This window comes from Phalacrocorax aristotelis, chromosome 8, assembly GCF_949628215.1.
Source record: "Phalacrocorax aristotelis chromosome 8, bGulAri2.1, whole genome shotgun sequence".
NCBI lineage: Eukaryota > Metazoa > Chordata > Aves > Suliformes > Phalacrocoracidae > Phalacrocorax > Phalacrocorax aristotelis.
Window position 1 is genome coordinate 29029984 of NC_134283.1, and position 16216 is coordinate 29046199.

General features: G+C 39.8%; 1 protein-coding gene across 2 annotated transcripts in view; it reads left to right on the top strand.

The window, feature by feature from the left end:
• Positions 1-16216, top strand: part of TENM2 (teneurin transmembrane protein 2) — a 632063-nt gene that overhangs the window by 591221 nt on the left and 24626 nt on the right. For both annotated transcript variants that reach the window (XM_075102131.1, XM_075102132.1), the window contains 7 exons: positions 1804-1923; positions 3439-3700; positions 4574-4841; positions 5989-6132; positions 7668-7917; positions 10850-10870; positions 14869-15101. In XM_075102131.1, the coding sequence (XP_074958232.1) occupies positions 1804-1923; positions 3439-3700; positions 4574-4841; positions 5989-6132; positions 7668-7917; positions 10850-10870; positions 14869-15101 (1298 nt within the window). The remainder of the gene's footprint in view (positions 1-1803; positions 1924-3438; positions 3701-4573; positions 4842-5988; positions 6133-7667; positions 7918-10849; positions 10871-14868; positions 15102-16216) is intronic.

Below are 16216 nucleotides of genomic sequence, written 5' to 3' on the forward strand. Positions count from 1 at the left end.
GAACAGGTGTCGATTTTTAGTAAATTCCATATTCTGTTTGGAATTGAATGGAATGGATCCAATAGAAGTAATGGAATCCAAATCTAAAATGTTGATTTTGGAAATTAATATTTGACCTGCGGTTCAAGAAATCATTGAAAGTTCTAAAAGAAAAATAACAGAAATGACTCATTTTCATTAATTAGTTTCTTTTGTATGATATATTGAAGCAAATATTACACCTTGTTTGGAATACAAATATGAGGAAGTAGTTGTTAAATAGCCAGTATAATACAGCCAGAAATTTACGTCACAGCATCCTGAACATTTCAGAGTTAGTAGAAAAGACCTGAAAACAACCCCTGCTATTATGAATGAAAACAGATGTTCTCAGATATGTATGTCGCTTTAGAAATGCAAGCACAGGAGATAATGCAAGTGTTATAGGCATCCCAGAAGTCAACTGCATTTTGTCAGTTTTCAGCAAAACAGAGCTCACTTTAATCCCCTTGTCCTACAGCTCGGGCTGGGCCCAGAAGCCTGCAGAGTCAGGATGCTGTGCCTGTTGGCATGCCTGAAGCCTGCTAAGGCTCAGGGGCAGCTCCAGTCCTGCCAGCACAGAGCCAATTTGGAAATGGGGCTTTTCATTTTCTGGCTCTCCATAGCTACAGATGAGAGTTGGTGCATCATGCTGGAAGCACAAAGCACTGAAATAGAAACCTTTTCACCTGGAGCTACACCAAAATGCAATTTTGCAGTCCCTGAGGTTATGGGTTGCAGCGGGTTTTAACTTTCTCCCTGTTTCCCAAGATCACCTTCTCCTTTTTTTCACGCTTCAAATGTAGAAATGGAAACCATCTGCAAGGCGCTTCTCTTTTTCCATCTCCCTTTGGCCGTGCAGCTTCCCCCACTCACCAATCTGCTTCTCTCAGGGTACAGGGAAGGTGGAAGGGAAAGGAGCCAGGGGATGGAGACTCCTCTCCAGCTGTGAAAGGAGAGGGGCAGGATCAGACTGACCATGCCAGAGAGCAGCAGAGCAGGGAGAAGTGGGGCTTGCTACTTCCAGTGCTCTGGAGGCTGAGAATGCAGCCAGGCAGGCAGCAGCAGCAATTTCTGCCCACTGTGCACTTAGCAGCAGCAAAGCACTTTCAAAAGAGAAAAAGACTGACTGTGCCTCTTACGGAATAACCCGTCTTGATCTCTGTTAGCTAAGAAGATTCTTTATTTTCCTGGTGCATAAAGCTGGCCTTAAAGTCAAATCCTTTCTCCTGTTGACAAAGCGAAAAGCAAGGGTTGCAAATCAGGACCAAATGCAGTGTATAAACATCAGTCACTCCCTAAGATGAAGGAACATGAATCTTAATTTGGAAAATTGGTTTTATAAAAAAGAGGTATGCATTACACTCTATTTTTCAAGTGTATTAGGCATCCACAGACACGGTATTGTACCCAGGGAGGTTTTTGAGAAGTGCCCAATCATCATTTCAGTGGGACTTCAGGGTCACACTTCTGGCTTGGCTGAATGTGAGGTAGCTTTCTACTCTGCAAGGCCTTGTTAGACAATAACACAAAGCCTCATTAGGCAAGGATGGCACTAACTACCATTCCGTATACGCAGACCTCACTGCATAGATAAGCAGTTTCTTGATTTATGTGTATAGGGGGAGCTGGGCAATATTGTGGTATGTTCAGTATTCTAAAAATCTTTGGAGTCAATTGGATTTGGAGTAAATGAGGCACAAGAGTTCTACTACTCATTTTATAAACAATGTAACGTTGCTTTTGTAACTGACTTCAGTACCTTTAATTGTCTGTCTTTTTCAGTCTTGTGTCCCTTATAAGAGGTCAAGTAGTGACTACAGATGGAACTCCTCTAGTTGGGGTCAATGTGTCATTTGTCAAGTATCCAAAGTATGGCTATACCATCACTCGCCAGGATGGCACGTGAGTTTGCTTGCTTCATTGAGTACCTATGTTGTATGCAGTATCTTTGCTGATTAACAGATAGTGTGATCGAATGGAACCATGTGGTACCATGCATTGCATTCCTCCCAGGGCAAAGAGCTATTAAGTAAACACAAAAGTAATTTTTCACATGGCATTTTGAATACTAACTGCAAGTATATGTGAAAGGCTCACTTCTGATAATAATGTGCTAGCAGGCAGACTCCTTTCAAATAAATTGCTCTGTATCTATGAAGACATTTGTGGACTACAGTAATATCCAGCTGAGACCAGAAATATTTTACTTTAAAATGCAAGGCAGGCTAACAGTGCTAGAGAAAAAGAAAAAGTACTGTCATTATAGAATAGTATACTTTGTTAAAAGTTCCCTTCTGCCTCTCTTTCCTTTTGAAGATCCACTATCCTTTGAGTTTCTTCAGGGTAGAATCTAATAAAAAGATTCTAATTGAATCTATTTAGACAATTTCCTGCTGTGCGAAAAGTGCTTTTTTCCCCCTTGTATCAGCTGATTTGAAATGCACACAAATTCAGATAAACCGAAATCAGTGTGTCATGGTTTATCTAGTTTACTGGCTGTGGTAACTAAAACAGTGTATCTGTGACACATGTATTGTAAACATGTGCCGTTTTATCTTGATCTTGCAGGCAAACAATTGAATTGAAATAATTAATATGAGTCAGCTGAACTTAGGGAGTATTTCATTTCCACATTTCCCAGAATATTATTCTGTTATAATGAAAGTACAATATTGTTGATTTCGGTGGTTTACTACTACAGTAAATGGTGAGCTGAACTGTATTTAGATCTGAATAGATTATTGAAATAATTGAGTAATTTGTTACATTGCCAGCATTTACATGAAACAACTGATATCTACTTCTGTTGTCAGAATAACCCAGAAATATTTTACTCATTTAGGCCAGATTTCAAAATGCCTGCACAGTTCCACATTACTGCTATGATTATGTAGGGAGTTGGGAGTAAGTACCTAATCTGTCTGAAAAATGGTAGATCAGTTGTCCTGGGGACAGGACTTCTTATCTTATTTGTAGAACACAAACAACAAAACTTTTCATTACTATTCTCTTACTGCCCTGTGTCCCATTCTGTGGTTGATGGACAGCATCTTTTAGGAAAGGGATAAGTCAGTGCCCAGCTCAGTATGAACTTGGCTTCTCTTCTGATTTTATATGTAAAGGTGATTTGTAATAATAAATGTGGTGATTTGTTTGTTGGGTATTTTTTAATTATTTAGTGCAGATTGTAAAATATATAGGAACAAGGTTTGTCCGGGTGACTTCAATCATTGCTTCTCTTGGCTGGATTTCAGTTGTCTAGTTGCCAAGTTTCACATCCCCTTACTGATCATTTGAAGCGTGACACTTCAAGTATACCTATTGCTAAAGGTATACCTATATACCTATTTCATTAGCCAGGAATGCTATTACTGGAATTATTCAGTCTTGTCACTTCTAAAGCCCACATTTTTCTAGATTTGACTTGGTTGCAAATGGTGGAGCTTCCCTAACCTTGCACTTTGAACGGGCCCCGTTTATGAGTCAGGAAAGGACAGTATGGTTGCCGTGGAATAGCTTCTATGCCATGGACACACTTGTGATGAAGACAGAGGAGAACTCCATTCCCAGCTGTGATCTAAGTGGTTTTGTCCGTCCTGATCCAGTCATCATTTCATCACCACTTTCAACTTTCTTCAGTGATGCTCCTGGCCGGAATCCCATTGTACCAGAAACTCAGGTAAGAACAGTGTGAGTGAAAAGCATACAGAAATATGTAGTCAGATGCTGACACTGAGCTGGCAGCCATGAGGGGAGGAAGCAGGAAGGAGCCCAGGAATCCACAAAGCTCTTGCAGGGGGCTCTTATATCTGCTATAAGCCTCCTCCAGCAGATTTCTGCAAGGCCCCAGGACTCACCCACCCCAATAAGCTTAACATCAGGGCTTGGCCCAGCACCGATGAAACTCCAGGCAGGAGGGTTTGGGCATGAGTGCCGCCATGACATTTGTCCCTTGGAATTGCTGGAGCAATGCATGAGGTCTGCGGGAGATATCCTAGGTTTATGTCACCCAGACACATTTATCTTTGGCTACCTTGCACCTTCCCATTATCATGCAATATATCAAGTATATCTCTGTATTTCAGTTGACAGCTCGGGTGTTTCAAGAGAATTTTGCAAAGGCTTGGTGTGTGCTGCTATAAGCACAGGCTGTTTTCTTGTATGTTACTTAGGACAAAGGAAAACTCTACTGGTGTTATTGTTTCTCTACTTCATTCAGTTCATCTTTACTTTATACTAACTGTTAGTGGAAGTGGCGGGCTTTATTTCTTATGTTCCCCTTGCATACAACTTGCAGTAAAAATACTTGTACTTATTTGCACTTTTGCCAGGAGTGAGTTCTTAAAAAGAAGTGTACACAGATGCCAAATAATTATTTGTTCAGAAATGCCAGCTGAACTGCATGACTGCACTGATTTGAGGATAACCATTCCCAGTCATAAGTTCAGGAAGTCGTAAGTTCATAAGGGTTCATGAGAATAGGCAAGGCGATATTACTCTAAAAAAAATAACAAAGCAGTAATGTAAAATGTTTGATCTTTTTCCTATTTAGGTTCTTCATGAAGAAATTGAGATCCCTGGCTCTAGTATAAAGCTCAGCTACCTGAGTTCCCGTACAGCTGGATACAAATCCTTACTTAAGATCGCCATGACTCAGTCACTCGTGCCGCTGAATCTAATCAAAGTTCATTTGATGGTAGCAGTAGAAGGACATCTGTTTCAAAAATCATTTCAGGCATCTCCCAACTTGGCATATACATTTATCTGGGACAAAACAGATGCATATGGTCAGAAAGTTTATGGGTTGTCAGATGCTGTAGGTAAGTCAGCATTTATAAGCTCAAAACCTTTCCAAATAACAACTGTAATTCTTAATAAGAAAACTGCAATGATTTCTTACAGTGAAGCAAATATAGACTAAACAGTTCTTGTCTTCCTGACACATTTTATCTTTGTCTTATGTTTCTTTTACACATTAAAGATCCCATTCAGAGGGTCTGAACTCCATCAACATGCCTGTGTTTCCTGATCGGTAGCTGACTTAGAAGGTTTAGATCAGACAATAGGAAAAACTAGCCACAGGAACTTAGGTGAAACCTAGTCTAGCGCTATGTTTTTATTTTCTTTCAGTTAACAAATGAACCTCATGCTGGACTGGCTGGCATTCTTCAGTGCATTTGGATTTTCATGCATGCTGTTATTATAGCCTCTTGTGGTATAATACATTTGAAATGAAAATGGTGTTTTTCTAATGCTGTTCAGTCTTGTAGTTCTATAGCTGCTTTTAGTTCGCTTGGTTCTAGTGGGTGGGAAAAAGATGGATCATAATATTTTTAAGTTATCATTTTCCTTTGCAAATCAGAACAGTTTTGATACAACAGTGCTAAAACTGGGCATCAGAGCTGTGCCATCATGGAAAGAAAAACTAACTTCTAAAGTCTTATTTCTTTTCTGTATCTTCTAAAATCTTCTTTGCTATAGTTTTTCTTTCTTACATTACTGCATAAGGTATTGCTTTCCTGAGTAATCCTTACAATGTGTGTGTGCTTCAAAGCGCACAAAGTTTTCACCACTCCTTGCCTTATGGTATGTAAAATGAACACACTAAATAACTGCTGTGAACATCTGGCAAATTAAGAGTTTGGTCTTGTCCTGTTATCTAACAGAATAATTTTATTGTATTTTAAAAATTATATTTCTCACTTTCTCTCACCAAACCAGTCACTTCCCAATGACAGCTATTCAAGGTGAAGTGATCAGATCCCTGAAGAGTACATGTGGATGAAGTTTCAAACTTGTGTATAGTCCAAGATCTGAATTTAATAATGTAGAATAAAAGGAACATAATCACTCCATCTTCTTGAGGGGGCTGGGGAAGTGTAATGCTGAATGGTTTAAATGTGCTCTGGACATTTAAGTCAGTGTTTGTTCAGCAAGTATATGGGATTTTATTTTATTTTCTTTCAGTTTCTGTGGGTTTTGAGTATGAGACTTGCCCCAGTCTCATTTTGTGGGAGAAGAGGACAGCACTGCTGCAAGGATTTGAACTAGACCCTTCAAATTTAGGAGGATGGTCTTTGGATAAACATCATGTACTTAATGTCAAGAGTGGTGAGTTAGTTAATTCCTTGTGTTTTCTGTGCTATATAGAGATTTGTCTGTGAACACTTTTTATTTGCATTATATTTACACTTCAGAAAATGCAATTTCTCCACTCTTTTGGTTTCACCTTTATCTCAGTAAGGTTTGGGACATGTTTCAGTTGCCAGAAAATTTCAACAGATATTTTACTGTTCTGCACAGCATGACTTTCTTAAAGTCTGAATCTTTATTCTGTTGTTCCTTCATTCCCTTATAATGTCTTTCTGTCTTTCTTCCCTGTTTTTCTGATCTTAACCACACCTGTTCCTGGTTCCTCTTTTTTGACCTTTTTCCCTCTAATCTGAGATAGAGCTCAAAAGGAGTATGAGTCTGTGACGAGATACTGAGTCTCATTTGTCTTTTTCTTTTGTCAGCTGTTTTTTTTTCCTCATTTCTCTGTCTTTGCATATCCTAGGCTGAACATTCCTAGTCTTCATATTTTACAAGAGACTGTTAGGGAGCTGAATGCTTAGCATATATTTCATTTGTTCCCTATAAAGTGTTTTCTACAGCCTCCCTGCTGATCTCTGCATTAACAAATTGCAAACGATATTGTTGCTCAAAAAATCTAAAGTAGTGCTCAGAATAGGCAAGATTCAAACACAATTTAAGTACTGTGCAGTGGATCAAACACTATTGAGGTAGCCATTTGGATAGCGCATGATATTCACTGTCATCACCAGTGGGGAGCCAGATACTTTACATTAGGATCATACAACTGTATTTCTAAAAGAATATGGGGCTAAAAGTTTCTGTCCAGATATCTACAAACTTTGAAAATGGTCACTCTGTTGGAGAATCCGCTGCCTTCTTGGGGCAGGGATCTGCTCTTTGAACAAATGTTTTGAAAATAAATCCTATCTTAAGGGCATTTCTTGAAGCCTAATAAGGATCCTTACCACTAGCTTCCCTCTTGCCTTTCATCACTGGTCCTTTAGCGGCCTAGATTCTAGGAGTTTCATCTTTCTCTTATCTCTTAATTTTCTGTGCTACCCTTTTCTCTGGCATCTCCATTTCTCATTTTTCATTTACCATGAAAAAAGTCTGAAAGACTGAGAGGTGGAAAGAGAACCGTAAGGTCGGCACAAAATTCCAAACAAAATGTAACATAGCAAACTAGAGTGAGAGAATCCAGGGACACAAATAAGGAATGCGTCCTCTCCACTGTTTGCCTTCTCACTTCTCAGTTAATAAGACAGTCTAAACCATTGTGCCAGGCCAGAAGGATGTGTGGCAGTGTTTTCTTTCATAATGAATGCCAAAGGACTCTGGGTTTGTGTTTGGGTCTATGGTTGTGTATGTGTGTGGTTTTTAACAGAGAATCTTCGTTACACTTTTCATTTTCCTACTGCAAAGCTCTTTCACTCTTTTTGTGCCATTGAAGGACCAAGTGCTGGAGTCATTTCAGTGTACTGTCCTTAACAGCAGCAGTTGAAAAGAGAACTACCTGAAGGCCCCTGCAATAAATTATTGTAATAACCACATCTTCCTCTCTTCATTATTAGGTATATTGCACAAAGGCAATGGAGAAAATCAGTTTCTAACTCAGCAGCCAGCTGTGATAACCAGCATTATGGGGAATGGGCGCCGAAGAAGCATATCCTGTCCTAGCTGCAATGGTCTGGCAGAAGGAAATAAGCTTTTGGCCCCTGTAGCACTGGCAGTGGGTATTGATGGAAGTCTCTTTGTTGGAGATTTTAACTATATTCGACGTATCTTCCCATCCAGGAATGTTACTAGTATATTGGAGCTGAGGTAAGGTGTTAATCTTAGCACGTCATTTCTGTAGCCTGTGCTCAAATCAGCCTTTACCATTACTTTTTATAATTTTGTAAAACATTGTCACTTTCAACCTATTTAAATTCCAGTGGAGAAATGGGGCACAGAAATGCATAGTTCAAAGTCTGTAGCTTATCAGAGCAATGACTATAGAGAAGGACTAAAGAGTACGAACCAACTTGTACAAAAAGTACAAACCACCTCCTTCTGTCCTGCTGGTGATCATTTGATATAATCTCCCCTCAGTACTATACATCATTTAGTTTTATTTGAAAACTACAGAATTGACTGCCCTTAGGTATTGAGCCACGGTGATAACTGCAGGTATAGCAGTCTTACAAGGTTAGAAGGAAGGTTTTCCTACCAATGGTTTTGAAAGCCATTTTCCCACTTCTTTCCCATACTCATAAGTCTATTTCTGTAGGTTGGCAAGCGCAGTTAAGAGTGACATATAGAGTCGCTTTGCATCATCAGAACTCTCTCGAAGATTGTATCTCTGTCCCCCTGTCCTGCACCCTGACCCCAACATTAAGATTTGGTAACTTAGTAGGGAAGGCATGAGTGTAGAGTGTACCACTTCACCCATTTCTGTTCCGTCTCCTTTTTTCATTCTAGGAGAGGCAAAAGCTATTGCTTCAAATCATAACTCATGTAACTGGATCTTATAGTTACAGCACTGTTGAGTATTTGCAGGAAAATGAGGAAAAATAGTTTGCATTGGCTGTCTACTGATATTTCTGCAGCCCACTCAGGCAATAGGATTAGTGCTCCTGTAAATGGGATATATACATCTGCAAAGTACCTTCAGTGAATTTAGGTCATTAGCACTTTTTTTAATGGTATGACCAATAACCAATTCCTCGGTTTCCACCATACTTTTAGTTAGTGGGGAAAAGTGCAAAATTATTGGACTGTTAGGGAATAGGAGGCCTAGCTCTATTTTACACCTCTCTTCCATTTGTGTCATTCTGTTGATGTCACTGTTGTGAACTCTGATTTATATAAAAGAGATCTGATTCAGGCCAATTCTACTCTGAAATCCTTCTCTTGACACCTACCTCACACACCATCAGGCTGCCTCATTATATTAAAAAAAAAAAGCCATAGGTCATCTAGTGCTTTCTGCTAGCAGCTCCGTATAAACAACAGAAGGTAGCTGGTGTGGATGTGTGACCTGCTATAAATATTTATATCAATATACACTATAACTCTGCATTATATAGAATATGCTGATTTTTTTTCTAATTTGTACAGTTCTGTTTAGCTTTCTAGTAAATGGTGAAGATAAATATTTTCAAATTAGGATACTTATATAAGGCAGTTATACGCACCTCACTTCCTAATATCAGGCAGTGACAAAGTTTCCTAGCACACCTGATATTTGAAAATGCTCTCTCCAAATTTACAACAGTATTAGTCTGAGTATTTTGCCTTCTCTCTATGTAAGAGAAAACTTGGGCTTTTTCAGCACATGTGAGGGGAAAATGGGAAAGGACATCATTAAAGAAACAGAAGATGGACTTTTTAATCTGGTTTTGTCCACTTTCTCTTTGCTCTGATGAAAGTCTGTTTTCCATAGTGTAGTTTCTTTAGCTTCTGTTATAACTATTAGCAATGAAGAATAAAGCTACTGTATTTTGAGTGACGTTGGACAGCTGCAAATGACTTGATGCACAGAATTTTAGGATTTGCAGTGATGTCTTTTGCTCCCTGTTCCTCTAAAGGGAATTAAGGTCCATTCTAGCAGACATCATCTATAGCAGTAATTGTGATTCAGTGGTCATCTTAAAATCTGGATGAGTTACATGGGTAAGAGTTTGAAGAGTTGAGCCATTTAAGTATAAATGAGAGCAGAGTCTTCAGCTAGGATCAGGTAGCTTGAATTATGTTGCAAATAGTATGTCCATAGGTATTACAAAACAAATACATTGCTTTATTTAGATTTCATGACAGATATAATTTTGCTTTTACATAAGCCAATATAAATCTTGAGTAACTATATAAGTCAGAATATCCTAGTGTGCATATCTGCTTCACACTGTCAAAGATGCCTGATCTGAGTGGCTAATAGGAATTTTGACTCAAGAGTGTTACATGTCACACTTAACGTTGGTATTGCAAGTTTGGGTCTGTGCATTGAATGCTGGAGCTCAGGAGTCATGCAGCTCTTTGTTTCATTCAGTGAGTACTCCTAAATCCAAGTGACACAAACACAGTGAAACACTGTGGTTTGGAGAATGTATTCATTTACTTCTGGGAAGTAGAGGACACTTTTCCTTTGACTTTGTGTCTAGACAGTAAATAAGGATTCATTAATGCTAATGTATCTCCCATTGTATAGTATCTTGCTGCTCACTTAGAAGGTGTTTTTTACCCTAAGATTTGCTTTGATGGGCTTAAGCATATACCAAGTAGCATCCAAACTTGCTTTAAGCAATTATTTTAGAAACCAGGGGAGAGGAAAATAAACTGTGTAGTAGAAATTTGTTTAGAAAGAGCCTGTCGGAAAACTATTTTTACTAAAGAGGGTGCCTCCAGCTGGTGGACAATATGCTAAGCCCAGTGCTTCTCCCTTCCTAGTTCTGTGTTCAGAAAAATCCCGGTATCTCTTGCTCCTAGCCCACAAGCCACACATATTTCCATGTGAAAACTCTTTCATTGGTCCCTAAAGTTTCTTATAAAATATATGGGGGGTGGGGGCTGGGGGCGGGGGTATCCTACTAGGGAACTAGCTTGGAACTCTGTCGTTCCCCATCACTTCATCCGTAAACCAAGCTAAGGCTAGTGCTGAAAAGAGATATCTTCTCCTATGTCCTTTTGTAAAATAAAACAAATACTATGTTTGCTTTACCATCTATTCTTCAGCTAACTGTTTGTTCTTTTTTTCTTCTGTTCCCTTTCTATAAAGAAATAAAGAGTTTAAACATAGGTAAGACACGAGCTCTTTCCCATATAATTTGATATGGTTTGTTTGCCTCATTGTGTTTGCTTTTTGTGTTGTGCTTCTTGTGTAATGTTATGTTCTTCATGTACCATATATAGAAACATTTTTATGTGCTAATTGTGTGTTATGAATATGATAAGCATTAGCAATTATGAAATGCAGTCAAAAAGCAACCAAATAAGTTCTGACAGTAATTAGAAATTTCTAGTAGAATGCAAGTATAATGAACCCCAAGCTAACTTCTATATAACCACTTCTCCCTGCTGTCTATTATTGGTCTGAATGGTTGAGGTAAACTACAACAGCAGTTTTACAAATGCCAGAAAGGTTCACAAAAGCACTAATGACTGCAAATAGGTCAAAAACTCATTTTCCGGTCATTAAGGATTTTCTGAACCCTCTGTCCTTTTTCATAATTTAGTTTCTATTTTCTTTCATCAAACACAATTAACAGTCAGTCAACCTGTGGGGCTGGTTGTACACACCCGCTTGATGCAGTCACTGTAAGATTCATGAAGGAGGCATAAGTTTTCCAGACATTAGGAGAAAAGATTTTTCATCGCCTTACCTGAACACTAAGCCTTCTGGATGGCAGCAGCATAGGAAATGCTCGTGCCTTCTTCCATGCCATACCTGGGACGGGGGGGATGTTTACCCTGGAGAATATCAAGGGCAAGAACAGGAAGAGCTGTTGTAAACTGTTCCATAGTGTCCTGTGGATCACCCTTTTAAAACCACATTTTCCATTTCTATAATACAAGTTAGATGCAAAAGATGTTTGGACTAAACCATATAATTTCCCCTTTACAATGTATTTTGGCATAGCAAGTGTAAGTCTACTAGATTTTCTTTTCTGGATGGATTCATTCACACTTTGCTAATGATTATTGGTGATGCTGGAGGCTCCTCACTTGCAGCAATAAGCTTATTTAATTTTTCAGGCACTTGGAGATTTGCTCTGGGCAGCTTCTCTTTTTGGTTAAATTTAAGGAAAAGCTATTGTTGCACTGTTGTGAATTTGATGCGCGTATGAGAAGAATAGGGAGGACAGGCAGATCCTGCCTGTACTTGCTATCAGGCACCAGGCACCCTCACAGGCCAGAGTAAGGCTGCATGTGGTGGTAACTGCTGCATCCATCTGGCAGGGCCAGAGGAGGAGACAGCATTGGCAGAGGCTTCTGAGCTGAATGTAATGGAAAATCTTTCAAAACAAGGTACATTCCTTGGTTTCCTGTAACTTGAATAAAAGATTACATTGGCACTGAGAAAAGAGAAGCAGAGGGCTTTAATTGCTCAGATGCCAGTTTGAGAAATATTTACGACTCATTTATAAAATACATTCCTGTTTGAGGTAATAATCTGGTAGTTTCTATGGGGACACGGTGAGTGCATGTCGCCTTCCACCAGCCATTTTCTGCCAAAGTCCCTCAAATATTTCATGTGGAGAGTCTTCCACTACCTGTTCTCTTACTGAGCTCAGGACAAACCTTTGCTTACTGAGCAAAGTTGTATACAGCAGGTCTGCAGCTCCAGTGAGTTGCTCCCTGATCTGGAACAAAAAAGCTCATGACTGACTCCCTGGTAAAACTGCCTTGAGAGAGATTCCAGACAGAAAGGCATGGTGAGCTCCATGGACACACCAAGGACTGCAGCAGAGGAGAGGGAAATAAGGCCATGTTCTGCTATTGCTCTTTACCCTGACTCATACCTTATCCCATCCTGGTAACAGTGGGACATACCCAAGGCTAGCTGCGGGCAGAAGGGAAGCAGGGGTGAGCTCGCTCAGGAAGGCAGGCACAGGCTGGCAAGATTGTGTCCAAAAAGAGACCCTTCCAGTCTCGCTGAGTGGCTGCTGCTCTGTGTCACGCACTGTTGTGATCAGCTCCCATCACTGAGACTAAGCAAGGCCCCTGCCTCTGGCAGCAAGCAGCTATGTCTGTGCCCAGCTCCAGTTTGTACCTGCCTCAGGTCTCCCCATTTGGCCAAGGTGGGGGTGCCGTATGTTTTAGAAGGGCCAGGTAAAAGGCTCTATGGGCCAGAGCCCAGCAAGGAGGCAGCAGCAGCAAGGCTGCCGCAACAGCACTCAGTTGTCGGCTCATCTGCTACTGTTGCAAGCCTTGAGCTAGGTTTGGGTGTATTTGTGAAGTACGGCACACTAGTCACAGCAAAGTTTGTTCTTCAGTGTGAAGGTGGAAGAAGAGAGCAGACTTTCAGAACAGTGACAAATGTGCAGATGATTGTATGGCTCAGATACGCAAGAGACTGGAGAAATCTTGTAAATGGAAAAAATAATTTTATATGTGGCAAAGAAGCTGGAGCTTTGTTTTGGAGGGATGAGAAGGAATGTGATAAGGGTCTAGTGAAGAGGTGTAGTTTGCTGCTGAAGATAAGGAGAACAACTTGGGAAATAAAGAGAATGTGCTCTAATCTCAAGCATGTCACTAGTCTCCCTGCATAACTTTGTCTATACCACTTAACCTCTCTGTGCCTCAGTTTCCTCCTCTGTAAAATGGGTATAATACCCATCTTTTTAAAGTACTTTGAGATCCATGCATGAAATAAACCTGCCAAGTATTTTTTGTTTACTGTATTTTTTTCATCTCTAATTTCTACACTCCTAGACCTCAGCAGATGGTATTACCTCTGCCTACTGAATTTTCATCAAACCAATCTCCTTCCTACTTTCTACAGTTTTAGAACAAACTGTTATTGACCTAAAATAATGACATGTCAAAGACTGGCATAGAGGAAGATAACTGTAGAAAGCTATATTTTTGGGCCTCCTCGTTCCTCCAAATCTGGTCATGACCACATGAACGCAGTTGTCTTTGTGCTGCTGATAATCCATCTGCCGAAAGTGGCTTTACTATAGTTTCAGCGAGTCTGATCAAGAAATGGCTTATGTCCGTCATAACTTACCTCTGTGTATCCTCACTCTTGGAGATGGGCACTTTTGCCACGTGAAACTAGGAGTGTGGATATTTGGAGGCAAATATCTCTGGTTACTGGTAAGTAACCGTCATTTTTTTTCTTCCTGTCTTCATTTGTCTTCTATGCTTTGAAACCACCATTGACCTTATTTACGCTCACCCATGGGCTCCAAAGGCTGGAAAATTCACATCATGCTTAAAATCCAACTAAATTGAGTTAAACTAGCCAGGCAAGAGTTTGAAAATATTTCTGCACTGCAGTTCTCTGTGTGTGAATGTATATATATTGTGAAGATTGACATTTCTCAATTTGCAGATGATTTGCTAAAGTAGTTCCAAAATGTGACAAGCTGTCAAAAAACATATATTGCAGAAAAGAAGCAGCTTTCCATATGAGCACCCGTTCTAATCGCAAACTAAGGACCAGTTTTTCAATAACAGAAGGTTTGGAGTTAAAGTCAGACACTTGGGGTATTTGGTTTTAGTTATATAACCAACTTCATCTGCCGTAAATGAGATTTTTGGTAAGAATGAATGAGAACAAATTTGCTTTAGAAATAATTTGTTATGCTTCTGCCTCCTATTTATACAAGACTTCACAAATCTTGTGGCATAATATAAGTAGCTCAGAAGCTGATTCTTTGATCTTACTCCTATGACTTTTGCTTTCAAGGGAAGTTAAACAAGGTGGCGGGGAGTGGGGGGCAACAGGTAGAGAGGTAAGCCGAAGAGAATTGACCTGGAGCAGATCTAAAGGTCTAAACAGATCAAGAGGAAAGTCTGCTGTGCAGCTTTGGCTTATTGGGCTCTGCTGTGCAGGGTTTGGTGTAGCAGGATGAATGAGATTTAAACTGACAATCCTTCTGAAACATTGACCAGGCCCTAATCAAGTTAGGTCCTTGGATGGTAGTCCTGCAGACCCCACCTCTATTTGAAGGTGTCAGACTTTCTTTCCAGATCTCTCTGTGCCTGATAAGTATCTAAGCTCTGAAAGCCTGTGAAGTTTCTGGACTGCTCAGCTATTTCTGTTTTATGCTTTCTTTTTCTCTAAAGCAACAATCCCGCTCATAAATACTATCTGGCCGTGGACCCTGTTTCAGGCTCACTGTACGTATCAGATACCAATAGTCGACGGATATACAAAGTCAAGTCCCTCACTGGCATGAAAGACCTAGCTGGTAACTCTGAAGTGGTAGCAGGGACTGGAGAGCAATGCCTGCCCTTTGACGAAGCCAGATGTGGGGATGGAGGGAAGGCAGTGGACGCAACCCTAATGAGCCCGCGAGGTAAAGTAGTAAAGGAAGCTGGAGAAAATGACTGCATGAGGCTTGGCTGGATGTGGAAATAATTGTCTGGCAATTAAATCACTCCTTGCTTGGTAATTTTTATTCTGGGCTTTAATTACAGTGGATTGGCAAGTGTTCGTGCCTTGTTTAGTTAAAGCAAACTTTATTACCCCAACACTAAATGCTGCAGAAAGAGAACAGAACACAAATTAGCAGGGTACTGCTCACTCCAAGAACCAAGTGTGTAAACTGGGAAGCAAATTACTGTTTGAGATACAGTCTTTGGGGAGAAAAACTGCCTGCTGTGGCTTTTTTCTGAGTTTTTATTCTAGGTATCCCCTTTTTCTTCAGAGGTGGAGGAAAACTAGAAAGATTTTTGCCCTTTCCAGTTTCTAATTTTTAACAAAAAGTTTTCAAGGCGATGTGGAGATCTGGGCATATGTTTCTTTCTAAGATTTTTTTTTTTTCCGTTGTTTCATCTTAATTATAAGGATGAATTAATCAGGTGTATTGCCAGGTGTTTCAAACATCTTTGGGTCTTATTTCAATGGTTAAAAATAACCTGATGATTGTTAGAAGTGAATAAAAATGAAAGGTCCTGTTTCTTTGTATAGGTAATAGTTTCAGTTAATACATACAGAGTAAATGATTTTATTTTCAGCCCAAGAAACAGCCGAGGCAGTGCGCCAAATCAAAGCAGGAAAGGCAAGTGAGAAAAAGCCTGCCCTCCTTCACAACAGGCAGCAGCATCCTTCTGTTCCTCCAAGGCAGCACCCTTTCATTCTGTGTCTTTCCTCTCTAAGGACTCCCAATGTGACAGTCATTGAACCTTTCCTTTTTTTCTAGGCTGGAAACCCCTGTGTCTTCATCTGGAAACACCAGATGTTCTTCCCATATTCTTTACCCAAGAATTAAAGAAACATCCTGAATTAAAGAAACATCCTGAAAGAATATAATGTCCTTTCAATTTTTTCAAAGCTTTTACAGCCATTTTAAAAGATTTCTAAAAATTCTTCATCCTCATTAGATTCTTCAGTTGAAGAAAGCAATGCCTCAGATTTCTGAGATGAAAACTTAGGAGATTTTTTTAATTGAGTTTATGTAATATATCATAC